Source organism: Rhinopithecus bieti, unplaced genomic scaffold (assembly GCF_001698545.2).
Source record: "Rhinopithecus bieti isolate Rb0 unplaced genomic scaffold, ASM169854v2 scaffold_21649, whole genome shotgun sequence".
Lineage (NCBI taxonomy): Eukaryota > Metazoa > Chordata > Mammalia > Primates > Cercopithecidae > Rhinopithecus > Rhinopithecus bieti.
The window spans coordinates 5,777,440-5,798,386 of record NW_016811584.1 but is presented as its reverse complement, the minus strand read 5'-3'; the positions used below and the strand labels follow the sequence as shown (position 1 = coordinate 5,798,386).

The 20,947-nt window shown below is 37.8% G+C and overlaps 2 protein-coding genes across 6 annotated transcripts in view; both read left to right on the top strand.

The window, feature by feature from the left end:
• FHIT (fragile histidine triad diadenosine triphosphatase) overlaps positions 1-20,947 on the top strand; it is a 1,104,604-nt gene that overhangs the window by 90,605 nt on the left and 993,052 nt on the right. For 3 of the 5 annotated variants that reach the window (XM_017894215.1, XM_017894212.1, XM_017894214.1), the window contains exon 1: positions 20,695-20,818. The exons of the other annotated variants lie outside the window; for them this stretch is intronic. The gene's annotated coding sequence lies outside the window, so the exon portion shown is untranslated. Of the gene's footprint in view, positions 1-20,694; positions 20,819-20,947 lie in introns of those variants that run through there. 5 annotated transcript variants of the gene reach the window in all.
• Positions 838-1,391, top strand: LOC108543622 (transmembrane emp24 domain-containing protein 2-like). The gene is made up of 2 exons (XM_017894218.1): positions 838-903; positions 987-1,391. Exons 1-2 carry the CDS (start codon positions 838-840, stop codon positions 1,389-1,391), a joined length of 471 nt encoding a protein of 156 aa, XP_017749707.1.

The following is a 20,947-nucleotide window of genomic DNA, read 5'->3' as shown; positions in this document are numbered from 1 at the left end:
ATGCCAATATATGAAACCTCAAGTCAAAAGTTCAAACTGTGCACTTAATCTCTCAAGTCACGAGCTTGGCCCTCTTCCAAGTGTACTTTACTTCCTTTCATTCTAGCTCTAAAACTTTCTAATACACTTTCACTCCTGCTCTAAAACTTGCTTTGGTGTCTCCTTCTGCTTTATGCCCCTTGGTTGAAATCTTTCTTCCCAAGAGGTGAAAAGTGAGGTTGCTGCAGACCCATACGGATTCACTGCTGGTAACATTTTTGGTGACGCATGACTTGGGAATCTTCAGCCAGTAACACACTGCTGTCTTATGTTTATTTTTAATTTTTATTTATTTATTTTTGAGATGGAGTCTCGCTCTGTCCACCCAGGCTGGAGTGTAGTGGTGAGACCCTGGCTCACAGCAACCTACGCCTCCCAAGTTCAAGCGATTCTCCTGCCTCAGCCTCCCAAGTAGCAGGGATTACAGGCGTGTGCCACCACGCTGGGCTAATTTGTTTGTTTGTTTTTTTTTTTGTATTTTTATTAGAGATGGGGTTTCACTGTGTTAGCCTGTATGGTCTCAATCTCCTGACCTCGTCATCTGCCCACCTCGGCCTCCCAAAGTGCTAGGATTACAGGCGTGAGCCACCGCACCCAGCCTGTCTTATTTTTCTTAACACTAGACTTCTCTGTTCATTTATTTACAGTACTTCCCAGCACAAAAGGCATTTGAGTTTGCGTTTTTCCTAGGATTAGCAAAAAGTGCCAGGTAGGCAAAGGCAGTAGGGTGGTGGCGGAGGCAGTGGCTCTGGAGGCTGTGGTCCGAGTCCTGGCCTCTGCTCCAGCCCCACTGTGGTGATGCTTGCTGAGCTGCTGTTGCTCCAGACCACTCTCCTGACCACGATCTTGGGCGATTTCATCAGCATCCATGCTCATGCTGAGGAGTGCTTAAGTGAGTCACCTCAGGCACCAAGATGGGCCTCATCTTCGAAGGTGGCTTCCCGGACATCAATGTGGAGATTACAGGACCTGAGAAGAAAGGGATTTATAAAGGAGACCAAGAATCCAGTGGGAAATACACATTTGCTGCTCACATGGATGGAACACATACAGTTTGTTTTAGTAACCGAGTGTCCACCATAACTCCAAAGATAGTGATATTCACCACTGATATTGGGGAGGCCCCAAAAGGAGAAGACATGGAAACAGAAGCTCACCAGAACAAGCTAGAAGAAATGATCAGTGAACTGGCTGTGGCCATGACAGCTTTACAGCATGAAGAGGAATACACGAAAGTCTGGGAGAGGATACACAGAGACATCAGCAACAACACAAACAGCCCAGTGGTCCTTCGGTCCTTCTTTGAAGCTCTTGTTCTAATCACCATGACATTGGGACACATCTACTCCTGAAGAGATTTTTTGAAGTCCAGAGGGTTATTTTAAAAGCCTCTTCCTGATGATTCCAAACTCATAATTTACCGTTTACCAAACATTTTGGTGATAATGTCATAAGCCATTAATTTCTATGTTTTAATTTTCTGAACTATACAGTCACAGCTTATGTTTTGTTGTGATTAATAGATACTGGAAGAAAACACCTTTTTAGGAAATTCGTAGTGAAAATTTGACAATTGATTGGCATAATTTCCTAATTGAATGCTGCCTCCATTATATAGGTCCTTCCAGAAATTAAGCACTGGAATTGAAATATAGGAATATAGTTTTTTTTTTTTAATCTTCCTTTCCTTTTATTTTGACAATAAAATGCAGTTTGTTCAGGAAATCAGCACAAAGCCTGAGAGTACTTTACTAAAATGACTGCATTCTGTGGATTCCCTCATTCTGTGGTTTAAGCCATTAAGGATTCATTTTGTTGAGTCCTTATGAGAAACAATAGTATGAATCCTGACATTTTCTATGCATGCTCATGGCAGAGCTCTGTGGATTGGGCATATGCTGCCAGGTTGGGCACTTTTATACTTTGTTTTCAAGTTTTACTTTTAAAGGTAAGACTTGCCCCAGCTCCTATTTTCCCCCATACATTTTACACTGAACCTTGTGACTCAGTCACCTCCACTTAAATTGATGACACAAGCAGCCTACAACCATTTTTTTTTTTTTTTTTTTTTTTTTTTTGCGTGACTTTCTAAGGAGTCTCTGTTAAAGCCAGTTCTCTGGTTGTCCCAGTGAATGGTGGCTCTTTTTCTTTCCACACTGGCACATCCACTTTCTCCACGGTTGGAATGTAGGAAGTATGCATTCACGTAATTGGAAAAATCTGGATTTCTGAAGCCAAAGAGTTAAAGCCTCTTAAATTTCATTGCAGTGATACACAGCCGCTATTTTATTTTTGATCTGTGGCCTTCGGGCCATTGTGGGCACTGAACATCAGCGTCAACACTAGGGTTTTTGGTTTTGTTTCTCTTGGGTCTTTCTTTTTTGCATATGTGAATTTTGTTTTGTGTAAAATGAAATGACTTTCTCTTGTTCTCTGATGATGGGTTTAAAATTAAAGGAGCATCTGGTTTTGATGTGGGGATGATCCAGGATTATGTTGTGACTGATGTATATTAGTTACTATTAGTTACTTGTACATTTTTGGAGATCTTTGCAAGGGAAAAACTACAAGTAATGAGTTTTATATAAGGAATTTAAATTTATTACAGGCTTTCAGGTTTAGGATAAACAATTTTTCAACCTTGGGTGAGAACACTTATGACACTTTGTTGATAAGTTGACTGTTTCACCTTAGGACAACTGTTGCATACCAATTGTGTGTGTGTTTGTGTGTGTGTGTGTGTATGTGTATATGTGTATGTGTGTGTGAAAACACTTCAAAATTGATTTAAAAGATGTAAATTTTAAATTGGTTGTGTATCTAATATGCCCCAGATTCAGTAAATAAACAATGAACAATGAAAAAATACAAAGCAAAACAAAATAAAAACAAACAAACAAACTGCCAGGTAGAATTTAATGGGAAGAGTAAAGAGGGTAGTAGAAAATTTCAATCTGACTGGAATAGAAAATATTGTTTTTGTCTCATTTTACCTGCAAAGACTTGAAGGAAAGGCTTAAATGGTCAACTGAAGAATTTAGTTTTGACCTGTCTGAAAGGGTGGGTATTGAAGGTCAGAAGTATTATTAACAGAAAGGTTAATGAGCATTAAAAGAAAGGAGTTAATGTGGATCTGCCAGAAATGAAGTAACCAGACTAGTGTTCCTTTTGACAGGGTTATTGGAATAGAAGATAAAGTCGAGTTTGAGAAATAGTGTGTTTCAGCAGTGTATATGTATCTCATGGTATTTTTGTGGTCAAGACTGAGAATTGTGACACAGTTGATAGGACAACCGTGAATTTAGAGCTGGTAGAAGAATTTTTACATTATGCACAGCATTTTAAAGTTTTGCCACAATGTTTAAGCTGTGTTATGAAAAACAAGATATACAGTTTCCTTCCTATTTGGTTATGGACATACTATGCTCCTTTTAACTTACTGTTTAATGAAGGAAATTATTTGATCCAGATTTTAATTGATAAAATACATTTGGATAATATTTTAGTAATAGGACAAATGCTCTTTGATCTCTTGGATGAACTTTATAGAGTCACATAGTAAGTTATCTTTGCTTTCCTATAATGGGGCTCCTGCCTCATTCACACTGTATATTGGTATAGTTTTCTGACCATACAAACTCTACCACAGCATTACAGTAGAGTCACTATCTGCTTCTGTTGCTGTTAGCTGGATTAGTCTTATCATAATTACGTCTTTGCTATAGCTGTTCTGGCTTCCCTATCTCTTTCTTGTTTATCTCAGTTAAAATATATAAAAGTGTATTCACATTTCAATACACTGAATTCTCTGGAGGGTTGTGCACTATATTAAATTTTAGTTTCCTAACTATAGGGAAAGAGTAGAGGGACTTGGAACATTTCTGATACTGAGCTTTTATTGTGAGCTTTTATTATATTCTGAGCGTTAAGGATCCGTCTTTCTCAGTATGGGTAGAAGTGGAGAAACTGAAAGGGAAATTGTTTTCTGCATTCTCTATAATGGTTTTTATTTAAGAATGATAAAGCAATACTCACTAAGCCCAGATCAGTTCCACAACAGACAGTACTGAAAATCCCAGTGGAAATGCAGTGATGTTTCTGTATTGGGAGGAAATAAACTTCAAAATGTTATTTGGTGTATAAAGTTGTTATAAATATATTGAAGACAGCATTGCCTAGTGTAAAAATACTCAACTTGGAGTTAGGTTAGCTATGCTTAACCCTTATGTGTCTATTTGCTTCTATTCTGAAACCATATAGAGACACGATTAAGAGGACAAACATAGACTGCAGGGTTCAAGGTCTCACTCTACCTCTTAAGCAGGTCAATTAGCATTTTGCACATCCTTTTCCTCTTATATAAAATGGGAATAATAATAGTACTTACTTCATACGCATTGGATTAAATAAATTAGTTGTCATCTTTCAGGTACTTACAGGGCTATATAATGTAAGACTCAATACAGGTCAGCTATTATTACTATATCTATCATTAAGGACTCAGCTAGTGTAGGGAAAGAGAATTAAACTTGGCTGACTTTTCTGCCATACAGTTATTTGAATTTGGGAAAATCAACTGCTTATCTCGTCTACATTTTATCTACTGAACACTGATCAGACTCACCCCACTACCCATCTGGGAAAACACTCCCAAGATCAAGTTGCTCTATAGTTTTAGTCTTTTCAAAGTTATTTTTACTTGAATTTTGCCCTATGGACAAACACAGAAAGGGTAGTTTCGAAAATTGATGCCACCTATTATATTATTGTTTAAAGATTCCTAATTTTCAGATTGGAAGTAATTGACTTCACATCTCAATTTCTAATCTGGTTCTAATTGACTTACTCCATCAATCATCTAGTCTCTAATACAATTTTTGGAGTGTTGACAAAACCTTTTCAGTGATCAAATAAATCTTGATTGATATCTTGAGTGATAAGATTTCCTACCCTTTGTTGAGTTAGAAAGGGAGACCAACCCTTTGTTGTCAGCAACTTGATCAGAACTGGGAATGTCAACTACCAGTGCTAGATTTTGGCTTGTTTATTTTTGTATATTTTGCATATGTGCTTAGCTACTATTTGTTAGAATTTGCTATCCAACATTACTTGGCCTCCACTTTCCAGTGCCATTCCTTCCCTCAATTTTTTAAAATCACTTTTCCTGCTTGTTTTATGGCCTAAGGAAAATTATTTTACATCAGTGAGCCTTAATATCATCATCTGTAAAATGAAGATAATGATTCTACCTATCTCATGGTATTGGCAGGAAGATCATATAAGTTAAAGCATGTGTAGTGCTTATAAGTTAATGAATGTTAAATGCAAGTGCAGTGCCTAGCACATACTAAGTACTAAATAGCTGCTAGTTACTATTATTATTAGCAGTAGTAGCACCAGTGGTAATAATGGTGGTACTGCTTCCTGATATAGCAAAATACTTAGAATATTCTGAAAATAGAAAGAAAGAACAGCAATTGCAAAAGTTTTTATAAAGGCTCTCAGGCAGTTTGTCACATACATAGGTTCTATGTTTTGGTACCCGTTACCTTAATTTGTATAGAAAAAAATTACCTGAAACTATCTCTGGGAGTGATTCAAAAGTTGCCATAGACAACTGGATATCCACATGCAAAAGAATAAAGTTGGACCCCCTACGTCACACTATATACAAAAATTACCTTAAAGTATCAGAGGCCTAAATGGAAAAGCTAAAACATTATTAGACCAAAACATAGGCATAAATCTTCATGACCTTGTGTTAGGTAATGGTTTCTTAGCTATAGTGCCAAAAGCACAGTAATACAAGAAAAAAATAGATAAATTGGACATCCTAAATATTAAAACTTTTATGCTTTAAAGGACATCATTGAGATAATAAAACTAACCCACAAAATGGAAGAAATGTTTTGCAAATCATATATCTGATAAGAAACTTGGATATAGAATATGAATATACAAAGAATACTTACAAATCAGTAATAACAAGGCAAATAGACCAGTTAAAATGGGGCAAATAAGTCTGAATAGGCATTTCTCCAAAGAAGATATGCAAATGGCTAATAAGCCCATGAAAAGATGCTCAACATCATTAGTCATCAGGGAAGTGCAAATCAAAACCATAACGAGATACCACATCACACCCACTAAGACAGTTATTGACAAAAAGACAGATAAGGTTGGGCGCAGTGGCTCATGGCTGTAATCTCAGCACTTTGGGAGGCCGAGGCGGGAAGATAACTTGAGGCCAGGAGTTTGAGACAAGCCTGGCCAACATGGTGAAACCCCATCTCTACTAAAAATACAAAAATTAGCCAGCCATGGTGGGGCGTGCCTGTAATCCCAACTACTCATGAGGCTGAGGCAGGAGAATTGCTTGAACCCGGGAGGTGGTGGTTGCAGTAAGTCAAGATGGCATCACTGCACTCCAGCCTGGGCAACAGGCTGTCTCAAAAAAAAAAAAAAAAAGAAAAGACAGATAATAATAACTATCAGCAAGGATGTGGAGAAATTAGAACTCTGTTACACTGCTATTGGTAAGGAAATGGTGCAGCTACTTTGGAAAACAGTTTGAAAATTTCCTAACAGGTTAAACATATATATGACCCAGAAATTCCACCCTAGGTATCTATTCCAGGGGAATTAAATCATATGTGCAAAAAAAAATTGTATGCCAATATTCATAGTAGCACTATTCATAGTAGCCAAAAGGTAGAAACAACACAAATTTCCATTTACTGATGAATGGATAAATGAAATGTGGTATATCCATGCAATGAAATATTATTCAGCAATAAAAAGAAATGTAGTGCTGATACATGTTACATCATGGATGAACCTTGAAAACATTTTGGTAAGTGAAAGAAGCCACTCACAAAAGACCGCATATCGCATGACTCTATGTGAAGTGTCAAGAATAGGTAAATCCATAGCGGCAGAAACTCTAGCGGTTGCTTAGGGCTGGGTGGTTGGGAGAAAATGGGTTAGTGACTGTAAATGGTTATAGGGTTTCTTTATGGGGTGATGAAAATGGTCTAAAATTGATTGTGGTCGTGGTTGCACAACTCTATGAATATAAATCTTTAATTGTACACATTAGATTGATTAATTGTATGATATGTGAATTATATCTCTAAAAAGCTGTTATAAAAACAAAAAAGATGCCACAGGGCGTGTTTTCTATGAAAGAAACTTGAAATATGCTAGAATGAATGCTTTGCTGGCTGCTACCACATAAATTCTGTGAGGGCTGGGAGTGTAATTCTTTGCTGTATCTAGAAATAGAGGCACACAAATAGAATGTTGATTGAGTCACTGTATTGGTGGTCCCCAAGACCACTGACAAGGTTCTGTAAGTCTCTAGGAGGACTCCTAGGACTCAGCATTGTTATCTTCTGGTTCTGGTTTGCTATAGTGAAAGAACACAAAGTAATATCAACATAGGGAAAAGGTGCATGGTATGCAGACTGGAGAAATCAGGAGTAAGCTTCCAAGAGTCCTCTTCCAGTGCAGTCACACAGGATGCTCTTACTTCCTTAAGCAACAAGCAGCAACAACAAGTGTGAAGTGTTGCCTACTAGGGCAACTCATTAGAGACTCAGTGCCCAAGGTTACTGCTGGGAGCTGATCTGCCTAGCACATATCCAAATTCCAGACTCCTAGAAGGAAAGCAGGTGTTCAGCATAAACCACACTGTTTGTACAAACAGGTGAGGCATAGTGGCCACTCTATAATTTAGGAAAAATGTCACATTAGTGTAGGGAACTGTTTACCAGCTCAAATTCCCAGCTGCTAACCGAAGGCCAACATTGCAAACAGGTCTTCTAAGGATAGGCCATCTCAGGCCTGCTCTGTGTTAACTCTTTCCTGCACAATGAGTAGAAGAGTGCCAGGTTCCAAATTTCTTTATTATATGCAACAAGCCTGTATGTGAGGTGTTAGGAGGAGGAGTCAGCATACCATGGGAAGAGTGCTGCCTTGCCCACAGCTGGCAATATAATCTATGCTCATCTCTAATGAAGAAGAAGAGTCTAGAAGGGAGTCTGGCCTCTGGATTTTTCTCCTGATGCCCAGAAACAAGGGAATTAAGACTTAAAGTAGGCCAGGAATTAGTGGTTCATGCCTGTAGTTCCAGCATTTTGGGAGGCCAAGGTGGGCAAATCACTTGAGGTCAGGAGTTCCAGACCAGCATAGCCAATGTGGTGAAACCCTGTCTCTACTAAAGCTACAAAAAATTAGCCGGGTGTGGTGGCTCGTGCCTGTAGTCTCAGCTACTTGGGAGGCTGAGGCCGGAGAATCACTTGAATCCTGGAAGCAGAGGTTGCAGTGAGCCGAGATTGTGCCACTGCATTCCAGCCTGGGAAACAGAGCGAGACTGCATCTCAAAAAAAAAAAAAAAAAAAAAAAAAAAAAAGACTTAAAGGAGCAGTTCTCAACCAGTATGTTTTTCTCCCAAAGAACATATGGCCATGTCTGAAGACATTTTGTTGTCACAATTGGGAGTGGGGGATGCTACTAGCATCTACACAGTGGAGACCAGAGACGTTTCTAAACATCCTGCACTGCACAGGATAGTCCTTCACAGCAAAGAATGACCTAGGCCAAAGTGTCTACAGTGCCAAGGTTGAGAAATCCTGCCTTAGAGAATATTTATAGTGCAGCTTGAGACAGTGATCTAGTGAATCTTCAAGGAGGAGTGAGACAAATAAGGTAATCAGGCAAGAGCTACCGCACCTTGTATGCCTGTGCCAACCCCTGCTCTCTTTTCTTATTTCTTGAAATCTATAACCTAAAAATAATAAATTCTCCATTTATTCTGCAATATAAATGGGAGACTAGTAAAGGATGCTGTGAGCAGAATGAAGAAGGCACCTTCTTCTTTGAATAAAATTGCCCTGATTTTAGGGTTTCAGATCTGTCGCTCAGATGGGTGGCTCAGCCGTTGACTCCGGAGGAATGTGCAAGGATAGAAATATCAGCCTTCATATTTTCATCACTGAATTCCTAATAGCTGAGAGTTATTCCTGACCATATCATCTCTGAGCCTTTCATATTTACCACTGCTGTTTATAGCCTCATTTCCTTCCTTCTCTTTTCATAATATCTTTTGAAGTGGAAGCTAATGTGAATTTTGGTGCTCTCCAACTCCTAACTGGTATGTCTAACACCATCAGATTGAATTAATTTGAACTATTAAGCATGAAGTACATATTACCATGGAGCTGATTCCAGATGTACTATTGTTAGTTTAATTGTTATGGCTAATCATTGATTGTGGCTTTTCTGGGTGCTTGAAATAATAATAATAATAATACTCTTTTTTATAGTGCCTTTCATTTGAGGATCTTGAAAAGCCTGTGTCCTGGAACCACTTATTGTAAAATTGTCATTATCTGTGTATTCTCATTTGGCTGAAGTTCGGGGAGGACTATGCCAGTATCTGATTTTAAAAGCCAAGAAAAATTTATATTCATGAACCATGCTTTTTTGTTGTTGTTGCAATTTACCACCTTGGAGGAACAGGGGGAGGGGGAATTTAGCCCACTGGGATATTATTTCCAGAGAGCAATTCTGTCCCTTTTATAACAGTTCTGAGGCCTTTTTGTTGGCTTGGTATCAGCTCTGACTTGGTAGGTTATAATTGTAAATGGTTCTCGAATTGTATGAGGCCTGCATTCTATGTTGTTTTTCAAACCAGGGCAGTGTGTGTGTGTGTGTGTGTGTGTGTGTTAAACCCTTACAAGAGATAAAGCTTCTTTGGCAATATCACATTTTGAAAAGTTCAAAATAAGTGAGAAATACAGTACAAATATGTGTGTTCTTAATCATGTTTTTGCATAGCAGAAGGTTGATTACTTGGAAGAGGAGGCCTTTAAAGTACAGTGTGGTCTCTTGACACTCCAAACACTTGAGTAGCAAAGAAGACAGAAGGTAAGGGCAAATGCTTCCCAGCTCACCTATTTCTTGGTGCCTGACTGAACACTTAGGAGTTCTCACCTTTTTTTTTTAGCAGTTGGAATTAATTGCTCCCATAAAGCAATTGCTTCAACAGAACAATTATGACAGATTTATAATGAAATCCTGATGAGTTTCGTTGAGTTATCACTTAACCCAAAGGACCAGAGTCATCTTCATGTGTTACTATACTTCCTCCCAACAGTAGTTCAGGCAACTTGGATTTTCCCAGAAAGGTTTTCTTCTGGCTTGGGTAATAGATGAAGAGTTTCCACCATCTGGCTGCTGTCAAGGGGCCAGGGGAAATAAATTGCTGGAGTTTTACTACATGTATTCATATTATTGTCCTTTTCTGTGGGCCACAGACTCATGCCATGAGTAATGAGGACTCTTCTTGACACCCAGTATGCTATTCTCTGGAAGTGTGGGAGACCACAGTGAGACAAAGGGTAAACCAGTCACACCTTGGCTGTATGTTGGAATCTTCTGTAGAGTTTAAAAATCTTCAGGTCCCTGGGTCCTACCCCTAGATATTCTGATTTAATTGGTCTGTAGCAGAGGCTGGACGTTGAAAAGTTTAACATTTCCCAGGTAATTCTAATTGTTAGCCCCTGTTAAGCACTGCTTGAGGTCTAGTTTTTAGCAGGACTAATATTCAAAATTTATTACCATTGGTACAGCATTCAGCTCTTGCTCTCTACCAGGTACTGTGCTAAATGATTTATAGGTTTCAATCCATTTGATTGTCACAATAACCATATGAATGAACATTCATTAATTCCTTCATTTATTCAACAAATATTTATGGGGCAGAGGCAACAGGTCAGGCAGTGTGTTTGGCTGCTGGGTAGGAGGTTCGGGGAAAGCTTTCAGGGGAGATGACATTTGAGCTGATATCTAAAGATTGAGGAGGAGTTAACCAGTTAAAGAGTTGGGGGGAAGGCACTGATGACCAGGAGGATGCTTCTACAAATATTCTGTGTTGGGAAGGAGGATGGCTAGTTCAAGGAATGGAAAGAAGAATTTACCCGTGCTTCTGGAGCAGAGGAAACCAGGTGGAGTATCATGCAAGATAAGATATAGAGGAGGGAAATGACCCCCTCAACAAAGGTTGTAGTTTTGTGAAAGGCTTTTGGCCTTTATTTTGAGAGCTCATGGAGGCTCTGATCACATTTGCTTTTCCTAGGAGATCTCTTTGGTTGCAGTAAGTAAAATAGGATAGAAGGAAGCAAGAGGAGATGTGTTGTAATGAGTTGAATGGCCATTGCAGGAGATCTGGAGAGAAATGAGAACAGCTTAGACTAAGGTAATGAAGGGAAAGAGAGAGGAAAGCGCATTTGAGTGATATGTAGATGATGAAATCCTTAGGACTTGAGGATGGACTCAAAGGGGCAGAAGATGAATGCTATCTCCAAGTTTACTATTATTACCTCAAGTTTGCAGATGAGCTGGTCAAAGGGTATGAGAATTTGTGTAGTTCTTCTCAAACTATAGTGTGAGGATCTTGTTGAAATGTAGATTCTGATTCAGTAGGTTTTCAATGGAGCCCGAATTTCTGCCCTTCTAGGAAGCCCCAAATGCTGCTGATGCTGCCAGTTCATGAACCATACTTTGAGAATCTGGGGTTTAGAGAAGAGAAATAACTTCAGATGTAGTAGAGTGGAGCCTGTATGTGAACCTTGTCTGTCTCCCTGCAAAGACCATGATCTTAATCATAAGCTCTACAGTTCCTGAAAGATGGAGAGTTGTAAAGCAGGCTAAGAAATCTGGATTTTATCTGTAGGCGACTGGCAGTCATTAAGAATGTGCAAACAGACAGAGGTCCAATCAGAAAGTTTATGTTATGGTTTCGGGATATTTCCTGTAAGTTGTTTTTAGCATAGATTTTTAAGGTCAAATTGGAGTGTAGTTAAAAGGAAAAAAATAGCAGGCCTCCAAACTTTGTAAGTAATAGAGATGGTTTATTAAATCATCTACCCTGTAATGAGGGTAATAATTGGTTCTTATTTAGTGTTTCTTGCCCAACCATCCCAAGGCACTTTACTAATAAGCATCATCTTTCTTTCAGAGCTGAGGCCGATGGAGAGAGACTAAGGGACTTGATATAGTGGGGCTGGATGTTGGGCATGCCTTCACCATTTCTGTGGCATCTAGATTCTTCTACCACAGTTCAGGTATACACCTGAGCATTTGCCTTAATTGTTTGACCTGTCTGTCTCATATTTCCCTGGGTGTATCCCAGGGAACTCTAGCCCAGTGAGAAGCTAAATAAAAAAGCATCAAAGTATCAAAAGTTTGAAAAATGCTGCATGCTTTTTTCTTCTTGGAGAGGTGTAATGCACATTAGTACAGAAGGGGTCCAAGAAGTTCCACAATCAAAAAATTTGTTTAATTCTGTATAACTCATTGTTTTTCAAATTAATTTGACCTTAGAATGACCTCCAACTTTTTTCCCTCTCCCAACTCTTAACATTCCATTAAAGAGTTGTTCTGTCTGATAGAGTTTATGAAATGCTATTCTGTAATCATAGATAACTATAATCTTTGAATGTATCAATATCAGTTGCCTGGGGCTGTGTTCTTTTCATGAGTGACTGGCAGATTTGGCATTTTTGCTTCTAAGACAACATCATAACCTAGTTTTTACTTTGCATTTCCTTAAGCCCAGTGCCCCTTCAATTGTTAAAATACATGTCTCTACTTCAGTGGTTAGCTGGAAGGAAAATCACTGATTTATCTACATGTTTCCTTGTTGTCTGGAAAGGGTGAGTTGTGCTTTTGTTTCTTTGTTTCCATGTGTTTAATTACATTTTGGCAGCCATAGAATGTTCCTGCCCACTCTGTTTCATGTAAAAGATCCCAGGAATAGGATCATTACCAGACATGACATTTACATTGAGTCATTTTTTTATGTTAAGTGCATAACATGAAACTTTGAATGGTTTTAAAATCTGAGTCCATTTGGTAATTTGATAGTAAACTAAGTTTGTCTTTTCTCTTGAAGGATCTTGCATAAGATAAAACCTTTTAAAAAATCAGACTATGTATAGTAAGCATTCATATAAAACCATAAAAATATGGCTAAATAAATTTCAAGATGTTGGTGGAATCACATACAAGGTTGAAATCCAATACCACACTGACAGAATGAAAACAAATATAATAACAGAAAACTATGGAAAGTTGAATTTAAGAAAACATTGGTTATTTTAAATGACAAATTTATAGCTGTTGAATAGACTTTGTCCAAATGATGCCTGAGTTTGCTAAGCCGTGTGTGTGTTGTCTTCAGCTTTTGTTGAGTTGATTTCTTGTAGACAGCTATACCATTTTTAGTCTAGAAAAATGGCTCTCACATTTTGGTAGTTGTCAGAATTGCCTATGTAGTTCCTTGAAAATACAGATGCTTAGGTTTCTAATTAGGTAGTTCAAGCATGGCACAAAGAAATTTGTGTTTTCAACCCTAAGACAGGTAATTCTGATGCGCATAAGGTTGAAGAACAACTGCTCTGGAACACTTAAAGTTCTACGATAACCAAGATTCACAAAGGCAATTTCTTTAAAATGCAAACTTCAAGCTCAAATCTTCACTAACTGTATACCTTTGTGCAAGGTGTGCAGTGTGCAAGGTGTGCATTGTACAACGTGCGCTGCTGCCCAGGCAGCCCTGCCTCCTCCTCAGATACTCTGTTTGAGTAGGCCCATGGTGGGTTTCAGGAATATGCACGTTCTCCCCAGCTTTATTAAGGTATAGTTGACAAATAAAACTTGTTTATATTTACAGGGTAAAAAGCGATGTTTTGATATATACATACATTGCTAAATGATGAAATCAAGCTAATTAACATATCCATCATCTCACAAATTTTTGTGGTGAGAGTAGATCTTAAATGCTACTCTCTTAGCAATTTAAGATCCAACCTCTTACCAATTTTCAAGTATAAATTATTATTAACTCTCGTCACTATGCTGTATAATAGATTTCCAAAACTTGCTTATCTTGCTTAACTCAAACTTTGTACCCTTTGACCAATGCCTCCCCGTTTTTTTCCTCTCCCACACCCCAGCCTCTGGCAACCAACATTCTATTACCTGCTTCTATGAATTCAACTTTTTTAGATTCCACATCTAAGTAGATCATGTAGTATTTGTCTTTCTATGTTTGGATTATTTAACTTAGCATAATGTTCCCCAGGTTCATTCGTGTTGCAGATGGCAAGATTTCCTTCTTTCTAAATGCTGAGTAGTATTCCATTGTATATACAGTCATGTGCCACGTAGCAATGGTCTGGTCAATGACAGACTGCAGATATGAGGGTGGTCCCTTAAGATTATAATGGAGCTAAAAAGTTCCTATTGCCTAGTGACGTAGTGTGCTGATATCATAGCGTCATGAATTACTCACTTGCTTGTGGTGATCTGGTGTAAACAAACCTACTGTGCTGCCAGTTGTATAGTACATGCAATTATGTACAGTACATAATATTTGATAATGATAACAAATGAGTGTTACTGGTTTATGAACTATATACTACACATTTTATCATTATTTTAGTGTGTACTTCTACTTATTAAAGAACAGTTAACTATAAAACAGTCTCAGGCAAGAACTCCAGCAGGTATTCAGAAGAAGGCATTGTTTACATTGGAGGTAAGAGCTTCATGCCTGTTACTGCCCCCTGAAGACCTGCCAGTTGGATGAGATGTGGAGGTGGGAGACAGTGATATTGATGATCCCATCTGGGTATAGGCTTACCCTAATGTTTCTGTTTTTGTCTTAGTTTTAACAAAAAAAGTTTAAAAGTAATACAAATATTTAAAATAGAAAAAAGCTTATAGAAAAGGATATAAAGAAAGAAAATATTTTGTGCAGCTGTACAATGTGTTTGTGTTTTGAACTAAGGGTTTTTGGGGTGTGTGTGTGTGTGTTTTAATGAGACAGTTTTACTCTGTTGCCCAGGCTCAGTGTAGTGGTGTGATCTTGGCTAACCTGCAAAGTCGGCTTCCTGGGTTCAAGTGATTCTCCTGCCTTAGTCTCCTAAGTAGCTGGGATTACAGGCATGCATCACCACACCTGGCTAATTTGTTTGTATTTTTAGTGAAGACAGGGTTTTGCGATGTTGGTCTTGAACTCCTGACCTCAGGTGCTCTGCCTGCCTTGTCCTCCCAAAGTGCTGGGATTATAGACATGAGCCACCGTGCCCAGCCAAGACCACATTTTGAATCTAGAACCACAATGCTCAAAGGGTGCTTCACAGACTCCCGGTGATCCCTGAGATCCTTTCAGGGAGTCTGCAAGGTTGAAACTATATGAGTGTAATACTAAGTTGCTGTTTTTCTTTTTCACTATGTTAATATTTTCATTAATGATGCAAAAGTAATGTTTTTTAAAACTACTGGCACCAAAGCATGAATCAAGACAGTGGCACTGAGCTGCAGTTTGGCCTTTCATTTTTTTACCACCATGCACTATGGTTAAAATAAATAAATAAAAGTCAACTTTTCTAAGAATATCCTTGGTGAAAACTAAAATTACTAATTTAATTGCATTTTGATTGTTGAGGTTTTTTCTTTTTTAGTAGTCTGTGTGCCAAAATGGGAAGTATGCAGAAAGAACTGCTGCTGCATACTGACATATCATGGTTGTCTCAAGGAAAAGCACTTGTGAGACCGGGTTGTGAAATGAACCAGCTACGTTTTATATAGAACACCATTTTTCTACATGAAGAAACCATTGAAAGACAAAATATAATTATGCAGGCTCAGGTATTTAATATATTTTCTTTAAAATGCACAAAGTGAGTCTGTCGATTTCAGTAAACCATTAACCAGTATCTGTTGACAGTGATAAAATGCAAGCTTCCACGCAAAAATTCAAATTTTGGGAAACTTGGATATGCCACCATGAGCTTGACAGCTTCCCAATACTTAAAGACTTTTTCTAATAAGGTCAATGATGATATTGCAAATGTAATTCTTTTTTATATCATGCCATAAAAGGTGTCAACATTTGGAAGATCTGCATAATCCAGTGAACCACTATTTTTGTCCAGAGCAGTGCATGCTGTTACAAAATTTTGCATGGGGAAAGGATCCATTCAAAATGCCACAGAGACTATGGATTTTTCACATAACAGAGCACTGAAAATTTCTAGATGTGGTTTCAGGTTCTACACTGCAACTAACTTTTAAAGAAACTACCATTTGTCAAGTTTTGATGCAGTATTATAGAAAAACATCCAGTTATTTGAAAAGACTATTAAAATACTCCTTCTAGATTTTCTTGGCACACTTCAACCCTAATAATATATCACAACACAATGCAGAAACAGATAGGAGAATCCACCTGTCTTCTACTAAGCTAAACATTAATGTGATGTTGAAACAAAGCCGCTCTTCTCACTAGCTCTTTCTTTGGGAAAATATGTATGTTTACACGTAATGGATTATTACTGTCATTTTAAAATAAATTCATAGTGTTTTGAAAGTTTTCTGTTTTAATTTCTAACATGGTAAATATCCATAGATATAACCAACATAACCACAAACTCTTTGGGGCCTTCCACAATTTTTAGGAGTGGAAATGGATCCTGAGACCAAAATGTTTGAGAACTGCTGACCTAGAGAAACATTCTCTAACGTATGTTCCATAGAATGCTCTGCCTTGCAATGCTCTATGCCAGTTGCCAGAAACAAAGGCAATATAAAGCAGGAATAATTTGTGGTTGGAGAAGTTTACAAATGTTACTAGCAACAGCCCCCCATGGAGATTCACAGTTGGTAATAGCACATTAAAAGTTCAACTTGAACTTCGTTCCAATATCACTCTTTCCCAAACTCTTTTTGTCCATGAAAGCATTTTCCCATGGAATAAGCTTTGGGAAATACTGTTCCCTTGCCAACAAAGAGTCTTAACATTTTAAATATATTGCAAAGCGATGAATTAAAAGTGATATGTCATCACTAATTGGCTCCTAAAGCCTGGAATTTTAATTTTAGGGCCAATCATGTTTTCCTTTAGAACAGCCTCCATAGAGTGACTTTTCTACTCAAGCCACCAAGGATGTAAAAGGTTTGCCAATTACAGGATAGGGTTTCACTACCTTCGGCCTTTTTCAGTTCAATAAATTGTTTATCAGGTTTCAAAGACAGGCAAATTCATTCAAACCAGTGATGGTAAAAATATGTCATGGGTGTCACATATCAATGAACTTGGGAAGAGTTTCTACAGGGGCCGAATACAACTAACTCAGCAGGCTGCTGGCATTCTTTGAAATGAATGTGCTTTTGGAAGGAGCTGATTTCTTCTTTCCGTGTAATGGTTACTCAATCATACATGCTCTCTGGTTTGGTTTCCTCTGGCAAATTGCCCATTAGTAAGGCTTATAAATAAGCAGGGTTTGTTTTACCACCACAGATCTTTCTCCTAGTAAATGATGGTGAATTCTAGCTTAGGAATTGGTTCGCTGATACCAATTCCATAATTACTAGGATAAAAGTATACTTGAATATAAGCCTTGCCAACCACTGTATTTTCACTTCGAATCAATACTAAGAAATAAACAGAATGTGAGTTAAATGTGTATTTATGAAGATGTTCATGGGAGCATTATTTATAATACCCCAAATTGAAATCAACTAAAATGCTGACAAACGTGGAAAAAATTGAAAACTATAGCATATTCACATAACAAAATGCCACACAGAGTTTTAAAACTCTCGCTTTTGAAGACTATTTAAAAATATGGGACAGTATACCCAAAGTAATATCAGGAAGATAAAAAATCATGATATATTTTGTTGGATTGTTTTCCAGAAAGGACATTCCAATTTACATCCTCACCAGCATCTGTTTGGGAGTGCTTCTCTCTCTGCACTCTTGCCGACTATGAGTGTTGATTTAAACAGTATTTTCTAATCTGATAGCATAAAATGATATGTCATTCTTATATTAAGGAGACATTCAAAAAGGAAGACAGAGCAGTAATTGGCACTTCCAGAAGAGACTGCTGGACTCTCATAGCTACCTTGTAGGCAGAACTTTTGGCTGCATTGACTGTAGATGGGCTCCCTCTGATTACTGATATCTGACCTCTCCTGGGAGAGAGTTCTAGAGCCTACGAAAGTGATTTGGGCCTAGAAGTTAAAAACAACCAAGAAAATTCCACCTAGTTAGATTTAGTCATTTATAATTTATCCTTGGATAGATTCAATAAATACTCTGTTAAGGTCATCTCTATCCATGTGTAAACCCCGCAAATAAACATTTAAGAGACTTAGAGGCTGAGAGAGAATATATGCCTGTCAGTCTCGTGTGTCAGTGGCTTTGCCATTATAAAGTTACAGTAGATCATAGAATCATCTGTCAGGTGATTAAAATTGTCATCACGGTTTCCATTTTTCACATCCTTTACTTAAGAGCATGTGTGCAAAAGGTTTGCAGAGTGCCTGTGGGCTTTTTGGAGCTACTAAAGGGACTCGTTGCCTATTCCATTCCCTGCCACTTAACACAGAGGTGCCAGTCATGCCTACAGAAATCTTTTGTCATAGTCACACTGCAACTGGGTAGAATATTGAAGGAAATGTCAAAAATGTAGCCGTGTGAAAAGAATCAGAAGGCAATGTTGTTATTCAAAGAGTTTGCTTCCGGCTTGGGCTCCTGTCTGCATGGAGCAGGCTGGATGTCTAATTTCAGCAGTGCAATTAATTCTCGGACAAGATGAGAAAAGATGTAAGTGCCACAATTGTGTAACTTGGAAGTCGCTTCACTAATTCTTGTGGTTATTTTCTTTGCAATTTCATCTGAAAGCATATTTTGATGGCTTTTTGATGTTGTTGAATTTTTTAAATCTTTTGAATGATGAAAATGGACAAAAACAGAATTCAGCAAAATGTAAATGATTCAGACCAAATGGGATGCAAGAATATATTGTGCAGATCTGGAATGGAAATAGAAATATTTGTTCTTCCTTTTTGAGGAGAATTACAAAACTTTCCATAGTGTGACAGACATGGTGTTTCACCTTCTCTATTCCCAGATGTTTAAAAGGTGACAAAATGCTGTTTTAAAATGTCGAGGTAATTATTGTTCATTCTGATAATAAATTAAGTGTTCATTCTAACACAAAGGTTTGTCCTCTAACCCTGATATGATCTTTCAACACCACTGTGAATTTATTTTTTTAAATAATGATTCCGCTTTTAATGTTTTTACTTTTGCACCTTTCTTTTCTTTTTTACTTAAAGTTCTGGGATACATGTGCAGAACATGCAGGTTTGTTACATAAGTATACACGTGCCATGGTGGTTTGCTGCACCCATCAACCTGTCATCTAGGTTTTAAGCACCACATGCATTAGGTATTTGTCTTAATGCTTTCCCTCCCCTCCCCGACAGGCCCCGATGTGTGATGTTCCCCTCCCTGTGTCCATGTGTTCTCATTGTTCAATTCCCACTTATGAGTGAAAACATCCGCTGTCTGGTTTTCTGTTCCTGTGTTAGTTTGCTGAGAATTATGGCTTCCAGCTTCATCCATGTAGTGCCATCTCTTATTATAATTATGATAATATCCTAGATGTAGATGTTAAAGAATATTCTGGACTGAGTCATGGAAAGTAACTATTGTCTGTTAAATAAAAGATGCCAGGACAATGGCATATGTGTGGCTTGAAATATATTTTTGAGAAGGCCGTAACAAAAAAATATATATAGTTCTAATATATTCTCATTCAAAAGAAGGATGATTTTCAACCCTTATTATACGACAGAGAGGTCACAGTGTTAAGAGAGTCAGCTAGGACTTGCTGGGATGGTGTGTGGAGGACAGGTAGAGAGTTGGTCGGTATGAGATGCAGGCGTAGTTTCTTAACTGAGCTGTAGAATGTTTAGACTCCGTTCAGTAATTAAGTAGTGTTTTCAAGCTTTTGTGTATGTGTGTATACACCATTTACACCTCCAAGAGTATGTTCTTCAAAGACTTGAACATATTTACTGGAAACTATGAATTTCAAAATAGTATTTTTCTCAAAGGGATCTGGTAATGGCATAAAACCACCACAGCCAAGTGATCCCTAGAGACCAACATTGAATTTCAAACCTGAATTCAACAGAATTGCTTCTCCTTTTTTATTTTTTAAAAAAGTACATTAAATCCAAATTAGTGTCCTTTATTTCTATCATCTTTCTTTTTCTTGTCTTATTTTTGTGACTCCTGTTTGCAACTTGTGGTGACAAGCCTTCACTTAATTAGCCTTGCTTGCCTGGCTCTGAAGCAAGGTGAAGGTTCTTATTTCCCTTTGGTCTCCATTTTCTTGTCTGTAAAGAAAGTTATTGATGCCTTCAATGTCACTTTCATCTCTGAAGTTCTATGTTTATGTCTCCTTCCTCTTTTATCCTGCTTCCATTATAGATTTACTGTGAGTATAAAATAAGAAAAGTGTCATGAAAGTAGTTTGAAAATTGTAATGCAGTGTAAAAATATAAAGTATGATTGTTGTTATCTTGTATCATTCTCTGTGGCTTCTCTTATGTCTACAAGATTGCATTTTCCAGGCGTGTGGTACCTTAAACTTTTTTTTTTTTTTTTTTTAATTCCACAGTGGACTTAATAGAGCATGTGCTAAAGAAACACCCATGGGTTGGTTCATTCTTCAGCCAGGGATGTTTATTCATCTCTTGGACAGAGTGGCAGTCATGTGAAGCTCACCAGTTACATAGTTTAATTTTAGGCATTCCATGAGGCTAAAGAGCAGACTTATCAGCCTCTCAGATATGTCTGAGAAGTAAGAGTATGTTCTCAGTCTTCCAGAGAATCAAGTTGTTGATGGTAAGTTTTAACAATATTACTTTTTTAGGAAGCAGCTATAATGATTAATCAGAGGACTGACCAGTAAGCAAGGTATGACCCTGACACAATTGGATCACTTTGTTCTTCCTTTGATTTGTATTTAAAATC